At 43.0% G+C, this 16564-nt stretch overlaps 1 protein-coding gene across 2 annotated transcripts in view; it reads right to left on the bottom strand.

Annotated features, from left to right (window-relative positions):
- Positions 1–16564, bottom strand: part of LOC139543065 (monocarboxylate transporter 5-like) — a 62659-nt gene that overhangs the window by 19698 nt on the left and 26397 nt on the right. For both annotated transcript variants that reach the window (XM_071349194.1, XM_071349195.1), the window contains one exon: positions 3212–3423. In XM_071349194.1, the coding sequence (XP_071205295.1) occupies positions 3212–3423 (212 nt within the window). The remainder of the gene's footprint in view (positions 1–3211; positions 3424–16564) is intronic.

The raw sequence follows: 16564 nt of genomic DNA, 5'->3' as shown, positions 1-16564 counted from the left end.
CTCAACTTGTGACAGACCTTTGTCTGTGAAAAATATTAGCTCATCTTGTGACAGACCTTTGTCTGTGAAAACTATTAGCTCATCTTGTGACAGACCTTTGTCTGTGAAAACTATAAGCTCATCTTGTGACAGACCTCTGTCTGTGAAAACTATAAGCTCATCTTGTGACAGACCTTTGTCTGTGAAAACTATTAGCTCATCTTGTGACAGACCTTTGTCTGTGAAAACTATTAGCTCATCTTGTGACAGACCGTAGTCTGTGAAAAATATTAGCTCATCTTGTGACAGACCTTTGTCTGTGAAAACTATTAGCTCATCTTGTGACAGACCTTTGTCTGTGAAAACTATTAGCTCATCTTGTGACAGACCTTTGTCTGTGAAAACTATTAGCTCATCTTGTAACAGACCTTTGTCGGTGAAAACTATTAGCTCATCTTGTGACAGACCTCTGTCTGTGAAAACTATAAGCTCATCTTGTGACAGACCTTTGTCTGTGAAAACTATTAGCTCATCTTGTGACAGACCTTTGTCTGTGAAAACTATTAGCTCATCTTGTGACAGACCTTTGTCTGTGAAAACTATTAGCTCATCTTGTGACAGACCTTTGTCTGTGAAAACTATTAGCTCATCTTGTGACAGACCTCTGTCTGTGAAAACTATAAGCTCATCTTGTGACAGACCTCTGTCTGTGAAAACTATAAGCTCATCTTGTGACAGACCTTTGTCTGAGAAATTAGCACTAGTAAAGATGTAGCCCAGATGTTCACTAGTAATTTTGCTTCTCTTGCATGTGTAACCGATGTGAAATGGCTAGCTAGTTAGCGGTGGTGCGCGCTAATAGCGTTTCAATCAGTGACGTCACTCGCTCTGAGACCTTGAAGTAGTTGTTCCCCTTGCTCTGCAAGGGCCGTGGCTTTTGTGGCGCGATGGGTAACGATGCTTCGTGCGTGTCAGTTGTCGATGTGTGCAGAGGGTCCCTGTTTCGAGCCCAGGTTGGGGCGAGGAGAGGGACGGAAGCTATACTTTTACACATGTTTCCCTTTCCTGCATGTTTTCCCTTTCTTATCCAAGACATCCTGCATACCAGCCTCCCTTTATGTTTCATGCATGACTCTAATGTCCTTGGGGATGTAAAGGACTTGTAAAAAATAATGTTGTGCTTTTGGAATTGTTCCCGTTCTGACTCTTTGTGTAATTGACTATATGCTAGTTGAATGTAGAAATTGAAGTTGTAAAAGCTAATAATTGTTGTTATATGCCTTTCTTTGTTTCATATTTTGTCATTCCAGTTCGATTTTGATGAAAGTAGCCCTGAAATTAATGTTGTATAATTTTATGATTATGATAGCGATTTAAATGTGTCTTCGATTTCTGGTTTGAATGAGACAATGTAATCCCCTAAGATTATTCTTTCAATAAAGTTCTTGTTTTATTAATATTATATCACTTTTTTATGTCTTTCCTTATATGTAAGACTAAATGCTATTTGTAATTTGTTTGGGTGCAGATATCTGTTTGATCACAGAACATAACATAGGATTCCAGATCACTAAAACATCTGTAACTCATTCACAGTAAGATGGTATTTATATTCTGATTTCAGATGATCAATTCTAAATAAAGAAATAAAGAAGACTCAATATGTTACAAGTTTTTCTCTATTGTCATGAGAAAGTTTTGTAAATGGCAGTTGTTTGGGAGAAAAACATTAATTTTCGTTTAAGATACACATTTTCACAGTTGTTTTTTCTTGACTGATTACAATTTGATTGATTGTATGTCATATCATTTGAAAGAGCTGTTTCTCAGCTTTTAAAATATGTATCATGTTTTCATATAAAGTTTGACATAAGCAAATTATTCTAATTTATGCACACTGAGGTCATGGTCCAGTATAAAATGTAACATTCCCTCGGGAAGGAAGAACGTTGTGTCACGCCCTGGCCGTAGAGAGGTTTTTATTCTCTATTTCGGTTAGGTCAGGTTGTGACTAGGGTGGGCATTCTAGTTTCCTTATTTCTATGTTGGTGTGGTTGATTCCCAATCAGGGGCAGCTGTCTATCATTGTCCCTGATTGAGGATCATATATAAGTTGTCATTTTCCTTTTGGGTTTTGTGGGATGTTGTTTTCTGTTTAGTGTCTGTTACCTGACAGAACTGTTCGCTTTCACGTTGTTATTTTGTTTGAGTGTCTTTTTGATAATAAAAATCATGAACACATTCCACGCTGAGCTTTGGTCTCATTCCGAAGACGGACGTTACACGTTGTTTCTTAACGTTCTCTGAAACAAGGTGAAACACCCGTTTGGTCCCGCACCGACAGTTCCTGGGCTCAGTGAAGACGGGTATTAAATTGAAGGAATGAATCCGAGATTCACGCCTGTGGAAGGCGGGGCTTCCAACGAGTCACGGATTACATTGGCCTTGTCAGGTGTGATTGCAGATCCTTCAACTGAAGTCGCGAGAGTGCGACTTCCCATAGTATTTTGTACCTCATTTCCCTCCTTCAGGAAACAGTAGTTATACTCATAACATTACATTCTCAGACTGGGAAGGCATAGATCAGTGAACAGATCCTTTAAAGATTCTGTTAAGAATGGTTGGCCAGCACTTTTTAAAAAACTGTTCTCTCTCTCAATAGATATCACTAGTGCTGCATTCTAAATCCGAATCAGAAAACATTATTGCTATGGAACAAATGGTACTAGCAATTTCTCAAGAAATCGCTCATCTCCCCTGTATGGTTACTTTCTTTATCTTCATTGATTGGTGGGTGGTATCTAGGTCACCTTGAAAGAAAATAAAAACTTGCACGCTTTGCCAGTATCAACAGTAGATTGTTAAGTATTGGCCTTGAATTGTCTCTCAGCTGAGACACCGAGTAAGTAAGCTCACGCAGTGTGCAGTTATTTTCTTAAATTATATAATCTAATTACCCAGTGAGAAGTCATAGAAAATATGCAAATGTTTTATATTATTAAATTGGAATTTCAGTTAATCGACTTAAGTTCTTCTAATCGACCCCAACCCTGACGGACTGGTTTCTTACCAGGACGGGCAGTAGCAGCTCCCGCAGAACATGGCTTAATAGACCCAAACACTGATATTGATATATTGTATGATTAGGCTTGTGTGTGTGTGTGTGTGTGTGTGCGTGCGTGCGTGCGTGCGTGCGTGCGTGCGTGTGTGTGTGCGTGTGTGTGTTTCTTACCAGGACAGGCAGTAGCAGTGCCATGTAACCGCCACAGAAGATGGCAAAGAAGACAGCGTAAACCATGAGCAGGATGTAGGTGTTAGCCAGCGGGGCAAACAGGTTGACCACTCCACACAGGATCAGGTAGGCCTTGTGATAGTGGTACTTATGGAACGGGTTCTTATCCGCTAGCCAACCGGAGCCTAGCTGGGCTATAGTCTCTGTGATACCTGGAGGGAGAAGGAGTGGGGGAGGGAGAGGGGGGGGAGGAGGGAGAAGGAGAAGGAGGGAGAAGGAGAGAGTGAGGGAGGGAGAGGGGGGAGGGAGAAGGAGGGGGGAGGGAAAAAGAGAAGGAGAGTGGAGGGAAAAAGAGAAGGAGAGGGGAGGGAGAAGGAGAGAGGACAGAGAAAGAGAAGAAGGGGAGGGAGAAGGAGAGGGGGAAGGAGAGGGGACAGAGAAGGAGAATGAGAGTGGGAAGGAGAAAGAGAGGGAGAAGAGAGGAGAAACATCTGTATTAGTCTGTATCAAGACTTTTGATGACTTTAATGATGATTTTATATTATGTTCTTTGTCATCAACGGATCATTTCATTACTCATGTACCTGTCCTATTTAAAGGTGGGTGGGCTGTTGAGTGAGTAGTGCTACTAGAGACGCACAGACATAACAAGGAGCTTTAGCAAAATGTCAAACCAATGTGCATTCTGTTAGCTTTGTGGCACACATGTTTGGAATGCAAGGAGGCTGTGCTGGACTTTGTCCAGGTTTCAATCAATCCGTAAATCAATCAGCTTTTTGAGAGAAAGAAAGAGAGAGAGAGAGAGAGAGAGTGTGACAGATAGATAGAGAGAGAAAGATGGAGAGAGAGAGATAGAGAGAGAAAGACAGAGAGAGAGAGATAGATAGAGAGAAAAAGACAGAGAGACAGAGATAGAGAGAAAAAGACAGAGAGACAGAGATAGAGAGAGAAAGACAGAGAGAGATAGATAGAGAGAGAAAGACAGAGAGAGAGATAGAGAGAGAAAGACAGACAGAGAGACAGATAGAGAGAGACAGATAGAGAGAGACAGATAGAGAGAGAGTGCAGCAGCAGTCTTCAAACATGATGTGTGACATCCTCCATCTCCCACAGAGTTCCCATCTGGAGTCCCGTGTTCCGTCTCGTGTTGGAGAGAATGTCCAGGAACACATTCCATTTAGCAGGGCACCACGTTGCGGAACACTCCGATAGAAAGATATCTAGCCTGAGCGCCACTCTGTTTGTGCTATCATTACAACTCCTTGTCACTCATTGTAATGTTTGGCTTGACTATGACAACAAGGAAGTAAACAAACTTCTCTTACGTGTAGAATACAGAATGACAGAGTCACATCATTTCTATTTGTGATGTTTTTATCTGCAGGGTTCTATACCGTTTGCCTACTCAAGGTAAAGCAAGATACAGAGGTTAATTAGTGCAGTGGCTTATCATGAGCAACAGAGTGTTCCTTCATAATGCCCTGACTGACAACAGCTGACGGCAACCGCTGACGACAAGCGCTGACGACAAGCGCTGACGACAAGCGCTGACGACAACAACAGCTTACGGGCAACAGCTGGCGACAACCGCTGACGACAACAACAGCTTACGGGCAACAGCTGACGGCAACCACCGACGACAACCGCTGACGACAACAACCGCTTACGACAACAACAGCTGACAACAGCTTACGACAACAACAGCTGACAACAGCTTACGACAACAACAGCTGACAACAGCTTACGACAACAACAGCTGACAACAGCTTTCGACAACAACAGCTGACAACAGCTGACTCCAACAGCTGAATATGATAGACAAAATCAGTAGATAACAGCGAAACAAATATCTAATGAGTAGATAAGATCTGCATCAACGACTGTATTCATGATCATCTGTCACATCACAGCTATTGATTATGTTTTGAATTCATTAGTTCTCGTGGCTGATAATGACAGATCTATGGGCCCTGGATAAAAATAGTGCAATATACCGTATATATATATATATAGGAAAAAGGGTGCCATTTGGGATTGAGCCTCTCTCTCTCCCGTCTTTTCTGAAGTCAATGTGAATGTGATGGCTGCTGCAGTGGCTGTATTGATCCAGGGTTCAGAAATAGCTCTGGATGGGCAGGCAGGCGAGCAGCATCATCCCATTGATCAATGGAATAAAGTAAACAGGTCCCTCATCCCCATGCAGTCAGATCAGTGCTAGTCTACGGCCCAAATGGCAGCCTACTGCCTATTGCAGTGCACTACTGTTGTAGGGAATGGGATGCAAACCATAGCGATGTCCACTATAGATGGAGTACTGCAGTGATAAAGGCGGAGTGCAGGGACACACTGCAGTTAGTGGACTTGAATCTACTGTGGACTTCTATCAGCTCAGATACTCAGCAGCGTTATCACAGTGTGAGGGTCTCGGGGAAGAAATAGTAGAGTTGAGTGATAGCTTTTTAAGCTGGTAATCTTTTCTAGTCTTACTGATTTGAAAACAAGTCAACAGCCTTTTTGTCAGAATGAGAGTGTAGTTGGCTCACGGTCTCTAGAAAGGCCATCACAAAACATGACTTAAATAGAGAGGCGCCAACAGAGGTTCGCCAAAAAATAAGGTCTGCGGTAAACACAGACTTATATTTTTCATCAGCTAAAGTCACTTTTTGTGAGTTTTGAAGCACATCATGCACATAAAGGCTTCATAGTTCATAAAGATCATGTTAACTGACTAATAAACTCAGAAATAAATAATAATAAACTAAAGAAACGTCCCTTTTTCAGGACCCTGTCTTTCAAAGATAACTTCACAGATCTTCATTGTAAAGGGTTTAAACACTGGTTCCCATGCTTGTTCAATGAACCATAAACAATTCATGAACATGCACCTGTGGAACGGTCTTTAAGACACTAACAGCTTACAGACGGTAGGCAATTAAGGTCACAGTTATGAAAACTTAGGACACTAAAGAGGCCTTTCTACTGACTCTGAAAAACACAAAAAGAAAGATGTCCAGGGTCCCTGCTCATCTGCGTGAACGTGCCTTAGGCATGCTGCAAGGAGGCATGAGGACTGCAGATGTGGCCAGGGCAATAAATTGCAATGTCTGTACTGTGAGACGCTTAAGACAGCGCTACAGGGAGACAAGATGGACAGCTGATCGTCCTCGCAGTGGCACAACACCTGCACAGGATCGGTACATCTGAACATCACACCTGCGGGACAGGTACAGGATGGCAACAACAACTGCCCGAGTTACCACAAAAACGCACAATCCCTCCGTCAGTGCTCAGACTGTCCACAATAGGCTGAGAGAGTCTGGACTGAGGGCTTGTAGGCCTGTTGTAAGGCAGGTCCTCACCAGACATCACTGGCAACAACATCGCCTATGGGCACAAACCCACCATCGCTGGACCAGACAGGACTGGCAAAAAGTGCTCTTCACTGACGAGTCGCGGTTTTGTCTCACCAGGGGTGATGGTCAGATTCGCGTTTATTGTCGAAGGAATGAGCGTTACACCGAGGCCTGTACTCTGGAGCGGGATCGATTTGGAGGTGGAGGGTCCATCATGGTCTGGGGCGGTGTGTCACAGCATCATCGGACTGAGCTTGTTGTCATTGCAGGCAATCTCAATGCTGTGCATTACAGGGAAGACATCCTCCTCCCTCATGTGGTACCCTTCCTGCAGGCTCATCCTGACATGACCCTCCAGCATGACAATGCCACCAGCTATACTGCTCGTTCTGTGCGTGATTTCCTGCAAGACAGGAATGTCAGTGTTCTGCCATGGCCAGCAAAGAGCCCGGATCTCAATCCCATTAAGCACATCTGGGACCTGTTGGATCGGAGGGTGAGGGCTAGGTCGATTCCCCCAGAAATGTCCAGGAACTTGCAGGTGCCTTGGTGGAAGAGTGGGGTAACATCTCACAGCAAGAACTGGCAAATCTGGTGCAGTCCATGAGGAGGAGATGCACTGCAGTACTTAATGCAGCTGGTGGCCACACCAGATATTGACTGTTACTTTAGATTTTTACCCCCCTTTGTTCAGGGACACATTATTCAATTTCTGTCACATGTCTGTGGAACTTGTTCAGTTTATGTCTCAGTTGTTGAATCTTGTTATGTTCATACAAATATTTACACATGTTAAGTTTGATGAAAATAAACGCAGTTGACGGTGAGAGGACGTTTCTTTTTTTGCTGAGTTTAGTATATCATAGAACAAAACATGACGCCTTCATAATTCATAAAGGTCATGTTAACTGACTAATAGTATCACATAGAACTGTTCTCCCCCTGTTCTCCCCCTGGAGAACAGACTGGCCCTGAGGTTGTTCCCCCTCCGGAGAACAGACTAGCCCTGAGGTTCTTCCCCCCCTGGAGAACAGACTGGCCCTGAGGTTGTTCCCCCCCTGGAGAACAGACAAGCCCTGAGGTTGTTCCCCCCCCTGGACAACAGACTAGCCCTGAGGTTCTTCCCCCCCCTGGAGAACAGACTAGCCCTGAGGTTGTTCCCCCCCTGGAGAACAGACTAGCCCTGAGGTTGTTCCCCCCCTGGAGAACAGACTAGCCCTGAGGTTCTTCCCCCCCCTGGAGAACAGACTAGCCCTGAGGTTGTTCCCCCCCTGGAGAACAGACTAGCCCTGAGGTTGTTCCCCCCCTGGAGAACAGACTAGCCCTGAGGTTGTTCCCCCCCGGAGAACAGACTAGCCCTGATGTTGTTCCCCCCCGGAGAACAGACTAGCCCTGAGGGTCTTCCCCCCCTGGAGAACAGACTAGCCCTGAGGTTCTTCCCCCCCTGGAGAACAGACTAGCCCTGGGGTTGTTCCCCCCCTGGAGAACAGACTAGCCCTGAGGTTGTTCCCCCCCTGGAGAACAGACTAGCCCTGAGGTTGTTCCCCCCCTGGAGAACAGACTAGCCCTGAGGTTCTTCCCCCCCTGGAGAACAGACTAGCCCTGAGGTTGTTCCCCCCCTGGAGAACAGACTAGCCCTGGTGTTTTTTGTCTGTTTTACTCACAGCAGGTTGGTGGATTTTTTTTTTTACAGCTGTTTCTGTAGAAACGCAGGACAATGGGTTTCAATAGAGCTGCCTCTCTCTCTCTCTAGCCTGGTCCCAGATCAGTTTGTGCCATCTTGCCAACTCATGACAACTCAAGACCCCACATGACAAAAATGCTACAGTTTACTATAGAATACTACACTACTTACTATAGAATTCTATACTAAACTGTATTATACTATAGAATACTACACTACTTACTATAGAATTCTATACTAAACTGTATTATACTGTAGAATACTATACTACATACTGTAGTATCACTCGATCATGTGTAGTACTTACTATAGTATGTGGTAATATACTGTAGAATACTATAGTAAATACTACAGTAATGTATGCAAAAACACTACAGTCCGCAAAAAACACAACACTTTTTGAAACTATATTAAATATTACAGTATTTCATTTGCATATACCCCGCCCATATCACAATTTGTGCCACCCATAAGATATAAACCTACATGCCAAGTATAGACCATATACAGTGCCGCGAAAAAGTATTTGGCCCCATTTCTGATTTTCTCTATTTTTGCATAGAAACTGACTGTTATTAGATCTTCAACCAAAACCTAATATTAAATCAAGGGAACCTGAGTTTACAAATAACCAAAAATTATATTTATTTATTTATTTAATTAAACAGAGTTAAGCAACACCCTATGTCCCCTGTGTGAAAAAGTAATTGCCCACTTACACTCAATAACTGGTTGTACCACCTTTATCTGCAACGACTGCAACCAAACGCTTCCTGTTAGTTGTTGATCAGTCTCTCACATGTCGTCCAAAAAGTTGACTACATTTTGCCAAAAAAAGCACCTGGAAGCACCTGGATGATCATCAAAACTCTTGGAAGAATGTTCTATGGACAATATAACTTTTTAGAAGACATGGGTCCCGTTATGTCTGGCGAAAACCAAATACTGCATTCCATAGTAAGAACCTCATACCAACGGTCAAGCATGGTGGTGGTAGTGTGTTGGTTTGGGGATGCTTTGCTGCCTCAGGACCTGGACGACTTGCCTTAATAGTAAGGAACCATGAATTCTGCTCTGTATCAGAGAATCCTACAGGAGAATGTCAGGCCATCCGTCTGTGAGCTGAAGCGCAGCTGGGTCATGTAGCAAGACAATGATCCAAAACACACAATCAAGTCTTCATGAAAATGGATAGAAAGCAACAAAAATTGAAGTTTAGGAATGGCCTAGTCAAAGTCCAGACCTAATCCCAATTGAGATGTTGTGGCAAGACTTGAAACGAGTAGTTCTTGCTTGAAAACTCAGAAAAGTCGCTGAGTTAAAGCAGTTCTGCATGCAAGAGAGGGCCAAAATTCTTCTACAGTGATGTAAGAGACTGATCAACAACTACAGGAAGCATTTGGTTGGAGTCATTGCAGCTAAAGTTGACACAACCAGTTATTGAGTGTAAGGGGGCCATTACTTTTTCACACAAGGGCATCGGATGTTGGATAACTTTGTCCATAAAATAAATGAAATAAGTATGAAATTGTTGTGTTATTTGTTCACTCAGGTTCCCTTTATCTAATATTAGGTTTTGGTTGAAGATCTGATAACATTCAGTATCAAAAATATACAAAAGTAGAGAAAATTAGAAAGGGAGAAAAAAAAATGCACAGCCCTGCAAAGTATTCCCTATAATATATATAGCCTATATATATATATATATCTTCACTATCCTCAAAGGGATATTCAATATATATTTATATATATATTTTTCACCCCTCTACCAATAGGTGCCCTTCTTTGCAAGGCATTGGAAAACCTCCCTGGTCTTTGTCGTTGAATCTGTACTTGAAATTCACATGCTCGACTAAAGGACCTTACATATAATGTGTGGGGTACAGAGACCCAGACAGAGTTTTCATTCAAAAACACCATTATTGAGTCCACGCAACTTATTATGTGACTTGTTCAGCAAATTGTTAATCCTGAACTTATGTAGGCTTGCCATAACAAAGGGGTTGAATACTTATTGACTTAAGAACTTTTCAGCTTTTGTTAACAAATTAATTTTAAAAAATGAATTCTAAAAACATAATTCAAGTTTGACATTGTGGGGTGTGTAGATCAGTGACACAACATCTGAAAGAAGTCAAGGGGTGTGAATACTTTCTGAAGGAACTGCATACTACAGTTTTCATTACTACAGTATTTATACTACAGTTAACTGTACATACTACAGTATTCATTACTACAGTATTTATACTACAGTTAACTGTACATACTACAGTATTCATTACTACAGTATTTATACTACAGTTAACTGTACATACTACAGTATTCACTGTGGTGTTGTTAATGACTTTAGTCCGCAAAAAAACTACAGTGAATACTAGAGTAAAGCCTGCAAAAAAACAGTACAGTGAATACTATAGTATTTACAGTATTTCATAGTATACTATAGTATGTTTTCATGTGGGACAGCACAAACAGATCCGGAACCAGGATCTCTCTCTCCACTCTACTCTTCCTGTAAGCCAAACGGGTTGGGAATGGGAAGTCACAAATAATACTATAGTATTTACAGTATTTCATAGTATACTATAGTATATTTTCATGTGGGACAGCACAAACAGATCCGGAACCAGGATCTCTCTCTCTCTCCACTCTACTCTTCCTGTAAGCCAAACGGGTTGGGAATGGGAAGTCACAATGGCTCTCACCTCTGTCAGCCAGAAAAGACAAGCAGGTGTTAGTGCTACACGTCTCCCAGCGATAACCCTTAACAAGCTAAAGGTCCAACTACAAGGCAGAAGGATTGCTTTTCAATTCCTCTCACTTCAAAAGAGACATTTAATCAAATCAAATGTATTTTATAAAGCCCGTTTTACATCGGCAGGTGTCACAAAGGGCTAGTGAGGTTCCCCTGTTAAAGCAGCCCACATGAAAAAATACTACAGTTTACTATAGAATTCTATAGTAAACTGTATCCCTCAATCATGTGTAGTACTTACTATAGGATGTTGTAGTATCCTGTAGAATACTACAGTAAATACTACAGCAATGTCCACAAAAACACTTCCCTTTTTTAACTATAGTAAATACTACAGCATTTAATTTGCATGTGCCCTGCTCATTTCCTTCCCCCAGAGGTGAGAAACCTACATGCCAAGTATTGTGTTCCCTACAGGTTATTTAAAAAAAAGCAGAAGTGCTATACTATCTGTTCAGACCCCAGTCATACATACCTACAGATTCTGGAAAAGGAGAAACCCTCCACTTCTATGTCAAAAAAAGATATACAGTAAATACTACAGTAGTCTGAAGTCTGCAAATACTACATTATAAACTGGGTGGTTCAAGCCCCGAATGCTGATTGGCTGACATATTGTTACTGCTCTAATTATGTTGCTAGCCAGTTTATAATAGCAATAAGGCACCTCAGGGGTTTGTGGTATATTGCCAATATACCACGGCTAAGGGCTGTATCCAGGCATGGAGAACCTTAGTGGATGGCCTATGCTCTGAGTTAAAGGGTTTAACACAGTGAGGTCTTTAGTCCGCAAAATCACTACAGTGAATAGTCTAGTTTTTATACCATAGTATACTATAATATTTTTTTCATGTGGGAGAGTTTTAAACCACGTTAGTCAGTCCTCTTTCCCCCTAGTCTTTCTCATTACTAAACAATCTCTGTTGGCTCATCTCCCCACCTCTTTTGTAAACATCCCCACCTCAATGATTATGAGGGAACAATATCAACCAGGCACTTCAACATTGGACAAAAAATGTATAAATCGGAATTCCCTCATGTCGCCATGGCAACCACTTTTACACACTAAGCCGTTGCCTAGCGACCCCAGTGGATCTGCCGACGGTGGCCTGACATGAGGCCTGGTCTGGAGCATAGAAATGTAAATAATAGAATGCATAAACATGGACTGGAATGGGAATGTGCATTCTATTAATTATATTTCTATGGTCTGGACTATGGTGGCCCTCCTCTCTGTCTGAGCTCAGCTAGCTGAAAGGACCTGTTTCAATGGAGGTGGGGAGGGAGGGTGGACGGAGGGAGGCTGGGGGACATGTTGGGTTTGTTGTGGCGTGTGTGCGTGCGAGGGTGGCAGTCTGTCTCTCTCTCTCTCTCTCCGTTTGCTTTCTGGGAACATGGAACATGACATGGCAGCAGAATGTGAGACAGAACGCATGTGTGCTGAGAATAACTCAATGCTATCATCCCTGCTCCTCTCACAGACAGGCTCAGACTCACTTACTTTAATACACAAAGTCCGTGAGGAGCATAGGCCATCGATTTATGTTCTCCATGGCACCCTCTGCTCGTTTAGAGGTACTTTGGGTTCAAGACGGAAATAGAGACATCCATACCCACTGTTGAGTTTGTCTGGGGTCAGCATTCACGAACTGACTGGATCTCGGCTCATATGGACGAACCTCTGTGTTAGACCTACATTCATTCACATACCAACTCCCACTGCCTAATCTCAGAAGCCAGAACCAAATTGTGTGCACTAGCTAGCCATCTACTCAATATGACAGTCTGTCACAAGATACATCTCCAGTCATTACATTCCCTCCATTACTATACACAGAGCAAAGGACTGTTGTAACAGACATTCTCTTGGGAAACCGTTTGGCTGAACTAGTTACCCACAATCATAACCAATATAGCACATTCATCACTCCACTGAAGACACACGGGGTTTAGTCCCAAAAATGCACCATATTCCCTTTAATAGTGGACTACAAAAGTAGTGGAGATCTGGTTAAAAGTAGTGCGTTATATAGAGGACAGGGACCCACTTGGAACAAAACCACAGTTTAGGCTAATAGAGGACAACAACCCATTTGCTAATTAGCTAGTACACTACAGTACAGATCCAAATCACCTACTAACATTTTACTAAAGCACAAGTTTACAGTTTTTAATTGTCACTGTGCACAAGCACATTGAAAGGCCTTTCTTGGTTGATCTTTCCCAACAATGCAATACTGGTAAGCTATATACAGGGACAGTTCAAGGGTCAGTGCCAACACCATTTTACAATGAGGGGGAGGGTTAGATATGTATAGGGGTAAGGTGACTATATACAGGGACAGTTCCAGGGTCAGTGCCAACACCATATTACAATGTGCAGGGATACTGGAGTGATAGAGGCAGATACAGTATGTATAGGGGTAAGGTGACTAGGCATCAGGATACATGGGTAAACAGAGTAGCAGCAGCTTATATGATGATTGTATGTGAGGGTGTGTTCGTGAGTGTAGAGTCAGTATGAATGTGTGTGTTATGTGTGTGTGTTATGTGTTATGTGTTACGTGTGTGTGTGTGTGTTGGAGTGTGTTTTTGTTCGACCTTATGTTATTTTTTAGTTCTACATTGAGTCTAACTATCTATGCATATGTAACAGTATAACTTTAGTCCGTCCCCTCGCGCGAACCAGGGACCCTCTGCACACATCAACAACAGTCACCCACGAAGCATCATTACCCATCGCTCCACAAAAGCCGCGGCCCTTGCAGAGCAAGGGGAACCACTACTTCAAGGTCTCAGAGCAGGTGACGTCACAGATTGAAAGGCTATTAGCGCGCACCACCGCTAACTAGATAGTCATTTCACATCGGTTACACATAGTCACTAGTTACACATAGTCACTAGTTACACATAGTCACTAGTTACACATAGTTACAAATTACCTCGACTAACCTGTACCCCAGCACATTCACTCAGTACCGGTACTCCCTGTATATAGCCTCGTTATTGTTATTTTGCTGCTACTTTTTTATTTTTTACTTTAGTTTATTTAGTAAATATTTTCTTAATACTTATTTTATTAAAACTGCATTGTTGGTTAAGGGTTTGTTAAGTAAGCATTTCACAGGAAGTTGACAGTGACTACAGCCTTGAGTCTTCTTGGGCATGACGCTACAAGCTTGGCACACCTGTATTTGGGGAATTTCTCCCATTCTTCTCTACAGATCCTCTCAAGCTCTGTCAGGTTGGACGGGGAGTGTTGCTGCACAGCTATTTTCAAGTCTCTCCAGAGATGTTCGATTTGGTTCAAGTCCATCTCTGGCTGGGCCACACAAGGACATTCAGAGACTTGTCCCAATGCCACTCTTGCATTGTCTTGGCTGTATGCTTAGGGTTGTTGTCCTGTTGGAAGGTGAACCTTTGCCCCAGTCTGAGGTCCTGAGTGCTCTGAAGCAGGTTTTCATCAAGGATCTCTGTGTACTTTGCTCTGTTAATCTTTCCCTCGATCCTGACTAGTCTCCCAGTCCCTGCCGCTGAAAAACATTCCCATAGCATGATGCTGCCACCCCCATGCTTCACCGTAGGGATGGTGCCAGGTTTCTTCCGGAAGTGACGCTTGGCATTCAGGCCAAAGAGTTCAATCTTGGTTTCATCAGACCAGAGAATCTTGTTTCTCATGATCTGAAAGTACTTTAGGTGCCTTTTGGAAAACTTCAAGCGGTCTGTCATGTGCCTTTTACTGAGGAGTGGTTTCCGTCTGACCACTCGACCATAAAGGCCTAATTGGTGGAGTGCTGCAAAGATGGTTGTCCTTCTGGAAGGTTCTCCCATCTCCACAGAGGAACTCTGGAGCTCTGTCACAGTGACCATCGGGTTCTTGGTGACCTCCCTGACCAAGGCCCTTCTCCCCCGATTGCTCAGTTTGGCCAGGCGGCCAGCTCTAGGAAGAGTCTTGGTGGATCCAAACTTCTTCCATTTAAGAACGATGGAGGCCACTGTGTTCTTCGGGACCTTCAATGCTGTAGACATTTTTTGTTACCCTTCCTCAGATCTGTGCCTCAACACAATCCTGTCTTGGAGCTCTACGGACAATTCCTTCAACCTCATGGCTTGGTTTTTGCTCTGACATGCACTGTCAACTGTGGGACCTTATATAGACAGGTGTGTGGCTTTCCAAATCATGTCCAATCAAATGAATGTACCATAGGTGGACTCCAGTCAAGTTGTAGAAACATCTCAAGGATGATCAATGGAAACTCGTGCTACCTGTCCCAGACCTGCTGTTTTCAACTGTCTAGAGACAGCAGGAGCGGTAGAGATACTCTTAATGATCGGCACAAAGCCGCGGCCCTTGCAGAGCAAGGGGAACCACTACTTCAAGGTCTCAGAGCAGGTGACGTCACAGATTGAAAGGCTATTAGCGCGCACCACCGCTAACTAGATAGTCATTTCACATCGGTTACACATAGTCACTAGTTACACATAGTCACTAGTTACACATAGTCACTAGTTACACATAGTTACAAATTACCTCGACTAACCTGTACCCCAGCACATTCACTCAGTACCGGTACACCCTGTATATAGCCTCGTTATTGTTATTTTGCTGCTACTTTTTTATTTTTTACTTTAGTTTATTTAGTAAATATTTTCTTAATACTTATTTTATTAAAACTGCATTGTTGGTTAAGGGTTTGTTAAGTAAGCATTTCACAGGAAGTTCTACACCTGTTGTATTCGGCGCATGTGGCAAATACATTGTTGAGTTTAGAGCTTGCAAGAAAGGCATTTCACTGTACTTGTGCACGTGACATTAAAAATTGAAACTTGAAAAACTACAAATAGAAGGATCAAGTCAGATAGTCCGTGTAGCCATTTTATTAGCTATTTATCAGTCTTATGACTAAGAGATAGAACTTGTTCAAGAGCCTGTTGGTGTCAGAGATGTCGCTCCGGTACCGCTTGCCATGCGGAAGCAGAGAGAAGAGTCTATGACTTGGGTAGCTGGAGTCTATCAATTTTCCCTGCCTTCCTTTCACACCGCCTGATATAGTGGTCCTGGATGGCATGGGGGTCTCGGCGCCAGTGATTGTACTGGGGAGTCCGCACCCCCCCCCTCCGTAGCGCCATATGATCGAAGGCGGTGCAGTTGAGATACCAAGCGGTGTTGCACAGATCCATACCAACTACTAACATGGTACTCCAAGAACATCTGCTAAATTATTCTAATGCAAATGTAAGTGTGTGTACTTGAAATTGTTAAAAGCACATTCAGCCATCTGGCTTTAGCTACAGTATGCACGTGGTGTGTACAGCTAGGCTAGCGGTCTGGTCAGAGGAGAAAGACGTTTATACTAGGGGTGTGCCCCTATATACTGCACTACATTTGACCAGGATCCCATATAGATAATAGAGTACCATTGAGGACGCAAGCCTGGTTTTCATACAGAGTGGCCTCAGCCTCATCAATGGGGATACTACTGAGCTAAACTCGATGGCTCGGGCCACTAGGCCAAAGTTCAGGTTTTATATAAGAACGTGTTACATAAGACTACTGCGGC

The sequence above is a fragment of the Salvelinus alpinus genome, chromosome 17, assembly GCF_045679555.1.
Source record: "Salvelinus alpinus chromosome 17, SLU_Salpinus.1, whole genome shotgun sequence".
Lineage (NCBI taxonomy): Eukaryota > Metazoa > Chordata > Actinopteri > Salmoniformes > Salmonidae > Salvelinus > Salvelinus alpinus.
The sequence above is the reverse complement of the archived record's forward strand: the minus strand, read 5'-3'. Positions and strand labels throughout refer to the sequence as shown.